Source organism: Gobius niger (genome assembly GCF_951799975.1).
Source record: "Gobius niger genome assembly, chromosome: 9".
In the NCBI taxonomy this organism is placed as follows: Eukaryota; Metazoa; Chordata; class Actinopteri; order Gobiiformes; family Gobiidae; genus Gobius; species Gobius niger.
The window spans coordinates 27,937,490-27,952,484 of NC_136860.1; the positions used below are offsets into that span (position 1 = coordinate 27,937,490).

The 14,995-nt window shown below is 42.4% G+C and overlaps 2 protein-coding genes across 2 annotated transcripts in view; both read left to right on the forward strand.

Annotated features, from left to right (window-relative positions):
- thsd7ba (thrombospondin, type I, domain containing 7Ba) overlaps positions 1-14,995 on the forward strand; it is a 254,772-nt gene that overhangs the window by 120,744 nt on the left and 119,033 nt on the right. Inside the window, exon 8 of the mRNA XM_079563517.1 lies at positions 7,925-8,122. Coding sequence (XP_079419643.1) covers positions 7,925-8,122 — 198 coding nt within the window. The remainder of the gene's footprint in view (positions 1-7,924; positions 8,123-14,995) is intronic.
- The window catches only part of LOC306968168 (histamine N-methyltransferase A-like), a 208,948-nt gene that overhangs the window by 47,078 nt on the left and 146,875 nt on the right, over positions 1-14,995 (forward strand). The gene's annotated exons all lie outside the window — the stretch shown is intronic.

The following is a 14,995-nucleotide window of genomic DNA, read 5'->3' on the forward strand; positions in this document are numbered from 1 at the left end:
GACGGGATAAAGGGAAAGCTCACACCTGTGGCTTAGCTCAGAAACACTGGTAAGGGGAAACATTTGCATTGCGCGCACCTGAGCTTTTCAACAGTGTCTGCTACTCAAGTACAAAGTATTGTCTGAAAAGTGACATGAATCCTAAAGAACTGTTGTTGAGATGAGCCTGTGAAATACGTACTGCTACTACAGGCAAGTGTTACTGTTACTCCTCCCATTGGGACACGCCCGGAACAGGAAGATGAGCAGAAGGCATCCGAAAAAGATGCCAGGAAGTAGCAGCAACTCTACTCCGAGCTCCTCTCGGGTGACTGAGCTCCTCACCATAGTATTGAAGGGTGCACCCAGCCACCCTGTGCAGTTCTCGTTTCAACCACTCGTATCTGCCATTTTTACCTTTCATGACCCAAATCTCATGACCATAGGAGAGAGCAGGAATGTAGCTCGACTGGTAAATCGAGACCTTTGCTTTTAACTCAGCTCCTTCTTTGATCACAACTGTTCGATACAATGACCGCAGACGCTGTGCCGGTTCATCTGTCAATCTCACACTCCATTTGTCCCTCACTCATGAACAAAACTCCAAGATACTTGAACTCCTTTGATGCAAGGATTCTCCCCCGACCTGCAGGCTACCTTTTGAGAACCATGGCCTTGGATTTGGAGGTGCTGATCATCTGCAAACAACAATGATGAGACCCTGTGGCTCCAACTTCTATTACATCAGAGGGGCGGCACAGTAGTGCAACGGTTAGCGCTCGTGCTTCACAGCTGTAAGGTCCCGGGTTCGATTCCCACCTGGACGGGACCTTTCTGTGTGGAGTTTGCATGTTCTCCCTGTGTCTGCGTAGGTTTCCTCCGGGTACTCTAATTTCCCCTACCACTAAAAACATGTATAATAGGTGAAGCAAGATGATTCTGACCATCAGCCTGGCTCCACATCTGGCCATGGTTGTCCGGGCGTGGTGCTGCTGCCGCCCACTGCTCCTTACGGGTATGAATAAAGCACCTTAACCTTTACCTCTTTATTACCCCAGCTATAACTGCAACAACTCCAGTTATCAACAAGTGCCTGCTGTAAAAAATCATCTGCGCCTGGTTTGGAAAGTGTAGATATTATGCAATTTCATTTACAGAACAATTGTTAATTCTGAAGCTTTTTGGTTGGCAGTAGCTCAGTGGCATAGCATTTGACCCCAATCCAAAGGTTGGTAGTTCCATCCCATATTGTCATTTTGTCCTAGTATAATACACATCCCCACCTTACCTCTAGTGTCATCGACTTTTCCTATAGTTCGCACAAGTTAAAAAAAATTCTTGTGTTAAATCACATGAGTAAAAGTATTTATACTCATACTCTGCATGCTCCTGTTGAACTCTTGTCATGACCTCTTGCTTATGTGAGAACTTGTCTGTACTACAACATGTATTAGTGCGCATCAATGCCCTGACAGCCGTGCCACTGCCACTGTGCTAAAAGGGCGCCATGACCTGGTCCCTGCCGTGCGTAAATGTGCGTGAGAGACCCCCGGGGAGCCACTGGAGTGTGGGCTGTTCCGGTCATCGCTCAGCCTCTCCAGCCCCCGGATCTTCACGCTCAGACAGACAGCGCCATTAATACATTTCAAGAAGCGGGAAACGCAGCATCTGCCCCTGCCTCGCGCCGGGGCTCTCTCGTGGCCTGCCGATTTTTGATGGCATTCATAAAAAGGCAGAGCACAGTGAGTAGAGTGTGAAGCTCATAAAAAATCACTTTCCGAGATTTGCGCTGCCTCTAAAGAGATGGGAGAATCCTTTTGAAGCCGCAGAAGTTGAGTATTTTTTTTATTTTTTTTTGCTCGGGCATGACTCTCAAGTGACATTGAATTTCTATTGAATGCTCTGTTTTGTTACATCAGAATAGACCGTAATACATCTCCAGGCGTGGGCCAACTAACCATACTACCTCATCCGCCTTGCAGAAAATCACATATTTAAATTGCCTTACCAACGTTTGATATGCGGCCTGATTTTTCTATAGTATCACGCCTTATCGTATTGTGCACCCGCATGGGAAATAAATTGCGCGTGGTGAGGCAGAATAGTAATGCTTCGATACGAAGTGAACCAGAGCAAGCAATGTATTTTCCTGAACATCAAATCGCCGTGTGGCCCTTAACTCCTTGCATGACCAAGAAACCTTTCAATTATTAATATCCACAGGGGCAAGCCCACACCAAATTGTTTTCTGTGGTCGGGATGTGAGTTGCAGTAAGTGCTTTGGGCAGCGCTGAAATCGATCGTTGGTCTCTTAGCTTCTCGTGAGCGCAGCAGGCAGCACCATTTGGATCTAACACCTGACCTGCAAACCCTCAGCCCAGAGCTCACCTGTCTGATGCAATGTGCAACACATGGTGGGAAGGAGACAAGTATAGTACTGTTGCTTTCAGATTCAAATTTTAAAGTAAAACAAATTGATGATAAATGTACACGAAGTAGTACATCTATGGCTAGCACTGTTAACCTTATCTGGGGCTAGGGTTATGATTAGGTTTAGGAACGGCAAATGTCGTGTAAATTGTGTTTCAGTCACACAGATCTTACACATGGTTTTAGAAACTAGATGGTCTTGGCTTTCAAATGAGGTGTCATTCTGGCCTATTGGCTGTAAGCTCTCCTGTCAATAGGCTTTGAGATTTGTATGTATACATATGTATGTATGTATGTATATATATGTATACATGCCTTTTAGTCATGTGACTTTTGGTGTTATGGTGGCCATTTTGAATACCGAAGTACAATTATGCAGAACTACTACATGCAACAATACAGTCGATTGAATCAAGTGTCAATAGTTGACAGTTGCTAACCGGTAGCATGCTAACGTCTTGAGCAGCTTCAACACTGACTCAGACTGAGACTCTGTTGACATGACAAACTGTAAAACACACAGAAAAACGTTTTCTGTTTTCTCTTTGATGTGTTAATCTAGTCTGAGGAGTGAAGCAGATCTTTAGTAAATCCTGCTGTAGCTCGACAGACAGAGCTGCTACGTCTGTGCCACATTTTCTGGTTATATCACATAAACGTGCGTCTCTGGGGCCGTGTTTGAACTGTTATCTTCTTGAGCAGTGATTACGATTACATAAAATGCCACTGTTAATCAGATGTCTGTCATTTTCATCCTGAGTAGAGATATTGTTGCATGTTGTAGTACTGCATAATTCTACTTCAGTTTTCAAAATGGCCACCAGAACTATGCGTGATGTCATTGGAAAAGCATGTATAATTGCTAACTCGGACCCTAAGCTGGCAAGTAACAGGTTATTGTCTCTACCTACACTATTAAAGCTACGTCTAGCCTCATGTATGCAAATGAGTAAAAAAATGTGTCTTATCTTATTTTTAGGATCGGAATCAGCTCGTCAAAGTGTGGTTTTAAATACCTGCATATTTACACACACACAAGTAGCACACATTGTTCTATTTATGGAGAAGGATGGAGCTACTTTCTTCCATTGGTAGCTTGAGTATTGGCCTGTCAGAGGACTCAGCGGTGCGGTGAGTGAATGACATGTGCCAAGGTCAAAGAGCCGGTGATGTGAGTACAGAAAAGACTGCGGCTGCTGGAGTGTCATAGACTTAGTACACAAGGGAAACTGCAGAAATACCTCTCCATCTCATCACTCCGCAAGAAGCTTTTCTAGCGCCATCAGGGAAATGAGAGAGCCTGGCAATCACCTCTGAAAATGTTCGAAAAGGACGTCAAATCGGATTCCCAAATCTCCCTCAAAACCTTTGTCATTACTGCCCTGTGTGAACTCGAGGAGAGAACTGCAAACTCACTTTTGCTGAGAGCTGAATGCCTGCTGAACACAGATTTGCTGAGATTTATACGGCAAGCAAAGTTTACCTAACTTGTTATGACATATTAAAGGTGGGTAGGTACACCACTTGAGAACCACGGCCCTACAGAGCATGCACTGTTCTGTTCCACATATTAAAGGCCCAATTAGAATTGTGCCAACTTCAATGCCCTTAGGTCAGGCTGGAACTATTTACTGCAAAGATAGTCTGCTCTTCAACTGAAAAATGGTCAAAATGTAGAAAGAAAATTTAAATGAGTGTGCATTGTCTTTCTATAAAGCGCTGGACATGATTTAATTAAATGAATAGCCAGCGGTTATTCATGTGCGGCACATCGCGGCACAATCAGAAGGGTCATTAAAGAGACCTCACGCGGTTGTTTCATGCACTTACACTCCCTCTCATCTCCATAGGGTATATTTATTACATTCTCTGCTCTCATGAGGCGCAGACCTTTTAGTGAATCCTTGCGCGGTTCACACAGACATAATGACTTGGTCTTTGAAGGGATTCCTGAGTGGGGCTTTGGAGGAGTGTAACAGTAGACGAACAACAAGCTGCAATGTGATAAAGGCTAAAATGGGAAGAGAAAATTTGGGGAAATGTAACCTCGGTGAAAGCGTTAAAACAAAAGGTTGTAAGAGGAGATTTTCAAATGCACAGCGGCAGTGCGTCATCCCGGTATGGTCGCCTTTACAGTGTTGCCTTTTGAAATCCAATTTTGTTTCAAAACTTTTACTTCATTGTCGATAGGATTTTGGTATTTTAGTTTTAATATATATATGAATTTATTTCCCTTGCTTTCATTTAGAGTCTTTTTTTCCCCTTTTTTCAACCAACCACCAGTTTCAGTTGAACACCTCACCAATACAGTATTTGGATCGCGCCAGTGAATTCATTAATCCAACAAGTCTCACCTCAAATACCCTTCCTGCCACAGCCTGCGCAATTATCCCCGTAAAAGAGCACTGCGCCTTTGATTGGGTATTATGTATGCGGTCAGAAATCCCACGTTATGCCTTGGATATACATGCATAATATTCAGCATGCGCAAACGTAATGAACTCTAAGTGAACTTGATCATCCAGTGACACGTTCCCCCTCGGCGCTCACAAATCAAAAATAATATGTGTACATTTTTAATTGGCCTTTTTGCGCTCTTAACGTGTGACGCATGTGTATTCTGTGGTTTCATGGCAATTGCTGCTACTGTACCTCTCTGATAACCCAGTATTTTATAGCTGAATAAATTAGAAATTGATGCATAAATTTGTACATTCTCCGTCACACTCAGAGGTGACGGTTCTGAGCTGCCACAGCTGTTCTGTGTTATGTCCAAGAAGCAGACAATTTGGGCTTGAAGTTGAGTTTAATCATATTCTCGAACATCCTGGACCTGCTGAAAGAGACAAGCCTCCCTTTCCACAGAGAATTCATCAACTTCTCGTTTGCATATAAGCAAAATGTGCCGTCTTGACATAAGGAAAGATCACAGTGGCATTGTGTTTATCGTGCCAGTCTCATCGCTCCATATACATATTTTACTGCCGCTCAGATCCACTAAGTAGCTGCAGTATCTAACTGTACAACAAAGTTAAGCTGGCACAATGTGAACGTAAGAGTAGTGGGGGTCAAAGTTGCCGCAATACAATTCACTGAAAAGAGATGATAATTTGCTCATTTGTTAGACTCGGTAGATGTTTAGTCTTTGCTATAAAACGCGCTGTTTACAATCTTTAGCGAAAGGTGAGGAGGGCGGATTGCAAAGGCGAGTCAAAGGTGTTTCTAAAGTAAAAATTGGGGTCAAGTTGCAGTTTGGAGGACTCTCACAATGACACCTGTCTCTCCAATTATCAGGTCTCACAGTGTCTCCTGAGCTGCCGCTGTTCTTGTGCTAAATTGGGCCCTTCCTGCCGAGATGTGCTGGGTTTGCTCTGGCACCTACAGAATCACCTCACGTACAAATATAATGTCTGTCATAAAGAGTCCTCTACTGTTCTTGGATAAAATAAGGTGATGTACGGCGTTATGCATATGCAGCCGTAGCAAAAATGATTGACACTGTGGCAAAATGTGTTTTGAGATTCACTGACAACTGACAGCTGAATATTTCTAAAAAGTTGCATTATTTTTTGTGATCACTGACAGGGGAAGACAGACAAATTGTTTTAACTGGATTGTGGATAAGACTGCAAGTGAACATTTCGTCTTAAGTTGATGTGTTTATAAAAGCATAAAGTGGTAAGAATGTGAGTGAATTTGACAAGGGCCATTTTTTGATGGTTAGACAAGTAGGCCAGAGCATCTCCAAATATGTAGCTTTTATAGTCTGCAGTTGTCGATTGTAGTTTAGGAAAGAAACCAACGACACAATGAAAGGTGTGTCCAATGCAAGAGACAAGTCGCTGCTGAGGTTAATGCTCGTTTAACAAAAAGATGTCAGAAAAACAGTGCATGAGTGCACAGTAGTAGCTGGCTGTCACAAGTGAGTAGTGACCAGCTATATTACTTAAGGAACTTGAGTACTGTCATTTTGAAGGATTTATTTTTATTCTATTATGTGCTCTGTTGGTTAGGCAAGGCATGTTTATTTATATCATTTCGCACACAAGGCAACTGAGTGCGCCTAGAATGTTCTTCCATGGATGTTATTGTCAGTGATGGCGACTGATGAATACTGTCGTTGTGTGCTTGGGTGAGACACTTCACCCACCATACCTATATCTATGTAATGTATAATGTAATATTGAGTGAGTGGTGGGTTGAATTTACCAACAGTGCAGATTGGTACCCTCACTTTTGTTGATCTATCCCAGGGCAGCTGTCGATGCATTAGTACCTTATGACCACCATAATCTAGGAATGTCAAATGCTAAAGTTGACATGAACAATGTAAACTTTGTGATTCTTGTAGGCCAACCTTATCTTAAAGAGGGGGTATTATGCTTTTTTCAATCACATAGCACCAGTCTATAGCACACTACAATGATGACGAAACCTTCTGTTGGTCTGTAAATGCAGTAAATTAGAATAACTGCCTTAAAAATTATAAAATTGCTCTCTCAAAATGGCTGTAGCGAATGTCTTGAAATAGCCCTCTGTCTCTTTAAGAACCTCTGACCCTTTCCGACACGCCCCCTCCACACGCTGTCTGTGGCATCAGTGGGGAGGGGGTTCTGCTGAGGAGCAGTGGTTGGTTACTCGGCTGGTGACGAAAGCTCGGAGGCGTCTCCAGGAGGTGGGGGCGTTCCTAGGAGGACTCAGGCAAACCTATCCCTAAAATGGCTGCCATCAGAGTTTTTACAGATTACTTAAAAATACGTGAATGTGCCAAGGCAACACTTTTTTAATGAGGGAATGACATAATAACATGATGTAAAGCTTGAAAAAGTCGATTTTGCATAATACCCCCCCTTTAATTATTTTTTTGATACAATACATTTCTGTTTGAGGTAAGTAACATAAATCTGACTTGAGTAAACGTATTTGGCTGCTTTGGCCAGCACATTTTCTCCAAACCGATCATAGGCAATTACTCATATTGTTATGCCTTATCCGTGTATGATTTTACATTATTATGTTTTCAGGCTCTCTGGTTGACGCGAATTGTAGAGTAATGGTTGGTACATTATTTACAGCCTAATGCTTCTCCATTTGAAAGACATTGTAACTCTAGGCCACAAGACCACAGTAAATCTCAGTACAGACAGATGCTGGTGGTAAAATGAAGCCTGATAAATAGAGGTGGGACTGGCCTCTCCATCACCGCGGACCACATTGACCTAATGCTGTCATTGTGGACTGATGTGGCTCGCAGAGATGTTGAATATGCAAGTCATTTCAGTGTTATGCATGTTATATTATAAAATGCTGATGTCACACAGTCAAATAGACTGATCGCATTTCCCTTCATGAGAAAATCTACCTCCTGCAGTGCAGTAATTTGCCGTTTGTATTAAGCCAGATGTCCTATATTTGTTTTTTTTTATATATATATTGCTATTGCTTAGTAAGTGGAATTGTTTGTGCTTTCTACATTTGCTATTATGTGAGAAACAAATCGAATATTTTTCTGCAGGTTTCCGGTCGAGGACAAGAGAGGTGCTGTGGGTGTCTAGCAGCCCCGCTGACACCTGCCCTCACCTGGTGGAGTCTATGCCATGTGAGGATCCAACCTGTTTCCGCTGGGACATCCAGGGGCGGACATGTGCTCCTGCTCAAAGCCACTGTGGACCCGGGACAGTGGCACAGAACGTGTCCTGTGTCAACCACGAAGGTACAGTCTCAGAGCGCACCAGGAACATTAATAGCGCTGTATATGAGCCCTGCAGTAGAAACGCTACATTGCATGTAGAATTGTTTTTGCGACCCTATTGTTATTTTTCACATTCACATTTTCCAACGCCTGAATATGTGTCATATCTGAAGCCTGCTGGATTGAAGCATCTTGGGTGATGAGCTATTGTGACCGAAGGAGGTCCACAGTGTATATCAGGTGTTCAGAAATACAGTATTATGCAGCTTCTTTTTGTCAGCAAAGTGGGCAAGAAGATTAAAGTATGTATGCAACATTCCCGAACATTCCCGAAGGTTAGAGGGCTTCAGTGCTCACAACCATTGCCAAGCAATGAAATGATGAAACCTGTCCAATGATAAACAGTACACAGGTTTTACCCTTTATAGGGCAAGTGACTATTTTTGGTAATTTCTGCACACTTTACATATGGCCTCCCTGCTGCACATCAGTAAGGTAAAGAAGCATGTAGTCCTCACTCAGCCAATCAGAAGAGATCACCCGACATCACAGATCCCAATACTGGGGCATTTGAGACCGGTCGTGCTCTAAACTCCTGTTTTCTCTGAAGTCTGAAAAACACAGAAGTTTGGCTAAATTCATGGTACATTTCTTTACATAACTTGAAAACTAATCATAGTAAGTTGATGAAACTCACACATTTTATTGGTGAATAGCATGAAAAGGCAAGCACCATATTTGATCATACGCCCTGTTCAGTTGTGACTTTTGTCCATATTTAGACATGCCCGTTACAGTATTTTCTTGATAAAAGAATATGTTTTTATGTTGCCAAAGGTTATTTTTAGTTTTTAGGCAAACAATATTGGAGGTGACTGGCCCCTCCCACTGCACGTAAAGCACAATTAGAAAAATCACATTAGAAAAGCTCATGCCTATGACAGGTGTGATCATTCAAACATCAGTGTCACAAAACACAACGCCTCCTGAATACCAGCACCCCGAGACCTGAAAGAAGTTTTTGAATATTTTAGGGCAAATAAACAAATATGGTAAATAATCAAATTTGTGTTATGTCCCCCAATAACACTCTCAAGTCGAAATTATTTATTTCAAAGTATTTCTTTGAGTGCCCTATAAGGGGTTAAATGCGTAGACTGGGCCAAAAATATGTCAAGATCAATTTAACATGATGTTTAATATATTTTGAAATATTCAGATACATATTCAAATTGTGTGTTTTACAGCCCCGAGTTTCCACAAAGGTGATTAACTTTAATCTGTAATATTTTTATGTCATCTACAGAAAAAACAAAATCATTATAAACTGAATAATCTGTGTACCCTATATTACTTCTGGAATGGGAGAGGGTTTGGAGGACTGGAGAGCTCCATTCTTACATTGTCAACAGGGGGTTGACAAATAACCATGTTTTGTAGCTTTTTAGTTTGAATTTGAAGACATCACCACTAGAGTTTGTTTTTTGCACGAACCATTTATACATTTACTGAATGCAGCCTTGATGGCATTGACAAATACGGTATGATCACACTACAGCGGAATCTGTTGTAGTTCATCGAGATCAGACTGAAACCCCACATTGATGGCAGTCGTATGAGGTGTAATTTGAACCATTGCGCTCCTTCACATCATTAGTGGACGTGAGAAATATCACCATTAATGGGTCATGCATTATTCATAAAGTTGCTTCGGTGACTTTATGGGCCCAGAGACAACTGTGGCTTGATTAAAAGTCAGAATCACAGCTTCCTACAAGGCATTAATTGCTCATCTCCATAGATTATAAAACCTAATTGCTCGCTTTTTCGCCCGTGTTTTATTATTCCGTCACAATACATCCGGCTGTTGTTTTCCAGGAAGTCATTGAGGTCCCGATAAATTACCCGTCAGTAAGAGGTAATGAGACTTGACAGGAGCTTCAGCATGTTTCGGGACATAATTAAAACCAGGAATAATTTGCTCAACGTGTAATATTTGTGTGGACAATATTTTTTAACACTGGACACTGTTACTTCCTTAATTGTTCGTTACAAACCATTCTAAAACACACTCTGGGCAAAAACAGTGTCCAGGGTAAACAAATATTTTACAAGAATTTAGTATATAAAGATCCTACTGCCTTTTGTCTGAAGTAGCGGTGAAATATTTTTATGCTTTTGTTAGATAGACCGTCTTCAAATATTTTCCAAATTTTCTTGGGAAAATAAAGTCTGCTACTGATTGCTCATGTTTATGCCCTGTCGCTTCCACACTTGCCTCTTAGCAGCCTCACAAGCTGAGCTGCAAAACGTAGAAATGAAAACAAAGTATTTCACAGCTTAAAAGTTCACACAGTCACATTAACACATCAGCACTGGAGATTACGCCGACAAAATTAAATATTGCAGTAAGTTGCATTTTGATTTGAAAAGGGTAAAGTGCTTCTCTACAGGAACAATAAGTGTACAAATACACAAAGAAAAAGAAATCTTTGTCCTTCAGTAGACTGCAAACTTTTGTGAAATAAGACCTTTCTTTGGCATGCGCGATGTGCATAATGAAAGTATGTTTATTGACCATGAACTGGCAGGGATATGATCTCTTTTTACACAGCCGTGACACTATTGCCCCCTCAATGTTGTGAAATGTGTGAAATGATGTTTTAAATACTTCTTAAAGGTTAGGAGTAAGCGTCAACCCAAAAAACTATTTTGAATTCACTTTCTGTCTCTATTATCAGACTTATCTATGCAATTTCGTTGTGCGATTGTATAATGAAAACAAAAACAAAAAAACACATGGACTGTGATCTGGGGTCGCTGGTTGGTCAGGTCTAGGTTCAGTAACACTATGTGCCCAAAGAATGAGATCAGCCGACCTCCTGAACATCTTGAATGACCAGGTTATTCCATCAGTGGATTTCTTCTTCCCTGATGGCACAAGCATATTATTCCAAGAGGACAATGCCAGGATTCATCGTGTCTCACATTGTGAAAGCGTGGTTTCTGGGAGAAATTGTTTTCACACACGGATTGGCCGCCACAGAGTCCAGATCTTAACCCCATTCAGAGACTTTGGGATGTGCTGGAGAAGGCTTTGTGCAGTGGTCACACTCTCCCATCATACATCAATACAAAATCTGGGTGAAAAATGAATGAAACTCTGGATCTTTTGGCATTGCAGAAGCTTGCAATGCCACCGTGAAAAGATAAGATAAGATAAGATAAGATGGTACTTTATTGATCTCACAGATGGTCACAGGAGGAGCACTGGTTGATGGGAAATCCGTAGACGATGACCTCGGCGGTGGAGCTCTTGCGCTTGGCCACGAGGTTCTTGGCCACACAGGTGTAGTTGGCCGTGTCGGACAGACGCGCCCGCTTGATGATCAGGTTGTGGTCCACGGTGATGTAGAAGTTCCTGTCCTTGGCCGGGTCGATGATCTCGTTGTCCTTCAGCCACTCCACCCGCATGACCTTGGAGGATTGAGAAACTGTAGCTGCCCTCTGTCTCCTCTGATCATCTGAAACGGTGCACCGCCTCCTGGGCTTGTCCCCGTCTCAGAGCGTGGTGTCCTGCACTGGTCAGCTCCACCTCGTCCTTCCTCTTCCTCCTGCACAGCTCCCTCCACAGTCTATCACCATCTCCTCGTTGGTCCCTTTTGTTGTTTCCTGTAGCTCCTCTTGTGACGCCTCCTCCGTGCTGCAGGTGTGGGGGCTCTTGGTGCCTCTTCACTGTTCAGTGTCTCAGAAGAAGATGTTTGTAGATCTCAAATGGGTTTAGCTGATAAGCTTGCATTTTGTTTACCTTCAAAAAGCTGCTTTCTTCAGGACCATTTGGACTCTCAAAGTAAACAAATCCACCAAACCTCCACAAAAACATGGTAAAGACGTACAAAAGTATACAGAAAAACAACGTGGTTCGCTGAAAAAGGCAAACAATTCACTGAAAAAACATGTTGTAATCAAAGCTAAAGGTGGTCCAAAAAACTATTACAGCATATTACCTTTTTTTGTGGCAACTTTTTTTTATCTGTTAGTGTAGACAGACAGTGGGGTTAACCATGAAGTACAAAATGTAACTACTAATCTGCTAATGTGTAGTTCAAATGAATACAATTACTAGGTACTGTATTGTCACTGTAGGAATATATGTCCTCTGCATTTAGACCATGCTTCGATGCCGCTGGGGCATCTCCAGATGTCGAGACAAGCTAATGGTCAGAATCACCTGACTGTGCATGTTTTTGGTTTCACAGTTAGAAGGTTCTGGGTTCGGCCCCGGGGCTGGACAGGATCTTTCTGTATGGAGTTTGCCTGTTCTCCCCTTGTCTGTGTAAGTTTCCTTCAGGCATGCTGGTTTCTCTGATCACTAGTGATGGGCGAGTGAAGCCGTGAAACACTTTGGGCCCGATCTTGTGACTATAGCGTCACATTTTGCGCTGATTTGGAGCACACTTTGTGATCTTGCAGCTCCAGACTTAGCACATTTAAGTCGGAAGTACGTGGAGAAACACTCTGTCCTCCAACCAGACTCTGCGGGAGAGAGAGGGGGAGTGGGGGTGAACATGTGCATTTGTTTTGTTTACGACCAGGCCGATCCACGCCACAGCAGGACCTGCATAGGCTACATCTCTTTCTCTCAAGACACAAACATTGTTTAGCTCACAATGGGGTTCATACAGTTTTTAGTTTGACCTGTGAGAGCCTGTAATGCTTAAGGAAGAACAAAAGGCAGCGCAATGTAAACGGACCTCCAGTGGGCAGGGCAGGACATCAATCCGCAATATTTTTATTTCATTCAGTCAGATTTTGGCACTATTTGCTGTAAATGGCGCTCCTTACATTTCCCTCGCCTGGTCAGCCATCCACGCCTGCTTTTGTATCTCTTCAAAAGCAGTACTTTGTAAAGAATAGGAAAAGCATTTATTCTGACTTGCCCACAGCTCGGCACAGACACTTCAATGGGAGAAATACCACACATTTATTTAATGATTTACATCTCTTTATGGATCAGAAAACATCCATGGTTTAGCGCTTTGCCGCTCAAGGCAACACAGTAAAACGCTCTGAGCCGATGACCCGCTTTCAGACACTGATACAACTCAAGAATGAAGCCGTTTTCGAGACGGTTACGTAACCAGCAGTTACTGAAACCGGCTCCGATGCCGTGTTTGGAAGCAGTCTGCTTCAGGAAGAGCGATACAAGTTTTTTGGCCATCACTACTACTCTTTCACTTATATACAATAAGTGAAAGAGTAGTCGGTGGTGGTCGGAAGGGCCGATGACGCAAATTGGCTGCCTCTCTTCTGCCAGTCTACCCAGGACAGTTGTGGCCACTAACGTCCCTTACCACCACAGAGTATGGAGTGATTGTTAAGGCACAGAATTGTAAAGTGACTTTGAGCATCTGTAAGGCGTTGTCAAAGACTAATGCAGTATTAAGGAAATTGTCCTGTTGCTCCAAGCTGGTCCCTGTTTAACCTTGTGATAACTAGGTCTAGCGTCTCTTGGCCTCTTTGCGCTGTTTTAACTTAGCCCCTCTGTTTAAAATGTAGTGTTAATATTTGATACCGCTTCACAGCTCTGCGGCCTGATCAGTGTGAAGCCTGCAGTACCAGCAGCACCACTGTTTAGTCTGACTGTGGAGAGAGCGCAGAGGCTGAATACAAAGACGCAGTTGACTTGTTTTCCTTCCAAACATGTAGGAACTGTTTGACAAGGTGCAGCCGCTGTGAGCAGGAGCACAAAAGAAGAGGGAGAGGAAGAAGAAACTTACTGTAGCTACTTAGATGAAAGCTGTTTACAATATTCGGATATGTTGTCAGACACACAACCTGCGAGTCGGCTCTCTAAACATTCGCATGTAGACCTTCTTATTGTCAATGTGTCAGCTGCATTTCAAACAAGGGTGGCAGCAGCAAAGCATTTAACAATATTGCTTGTCAAAGTGAATTAGACCTGGTTTTATTGTTAATTAGGTTCACAAGACAGAGTTGACAAATGGCAACCAATGAATGATACAGATTCACAACACAATGCAGAAAACAGTGTGTTGTTTGATGTTAATTTAGTCGTAATAGATTGTAGTAGTTTGTTCAGTATGTGTTCAGGTTTCCATCCAGGTTTATTTTTGATGAGTGAACAATACTATACCGTTAAATATTAAAAGTCATTTTTTAGCATAATGTTTCCTGAAACCATCAGATCAAACAATCATGCTTTATTGACGTCTAGACTATTTCAAAACAGATTATTTTTGGATGGGAATTTATAGGCGCTGAAAGAGGTCCAGGCAGAGAAGCTGTTTTGTTGTCTTGTATTTTGGTTGTTTCGCTCCGTCTTTGTAAACCTGATCAAAGCTACAGAGATGAGAGAGGCACATTCTGACAGTCAGTGAGTCAGTCTACTGCCCCACTTTGCCATGGCCCAATTTCCACAACACCCGCATTGTAGCTCTCATCCTGTCCTGAATCCACTTCATGTGTACAGTATCGCATGTGCTCTACAGTAGTGGACAAAATCACATTGTTCTGCCCCCTTCTTTGGACTTTCACTATCGGAAAGGTCAAATTATCAGCTGAGATGGACAACTCTGCTTTTTATAGGCATGCAAAAAGGCTTTCTGTCATTTTCTGTTTAGTAGTTGTCACATAAAGACGATGATTTCTGTATCCTTCTTTTTGCACAGTATGTTTTAAATCATTATATCATCGTATATCACTTTGATTATGCCACACATTCATACTCTCAGTCCCTTACACTTCTTTACAGTCCCTTTCTCTTTTATTGACCTTTACAGCCTTTCGGTTCGGTGGTGTTTGTTTTCTGCGATGAATTACCTTGACTCTCTTTTCTTCACATTGAGACCGTCTAGAGTAAAACACAGACAG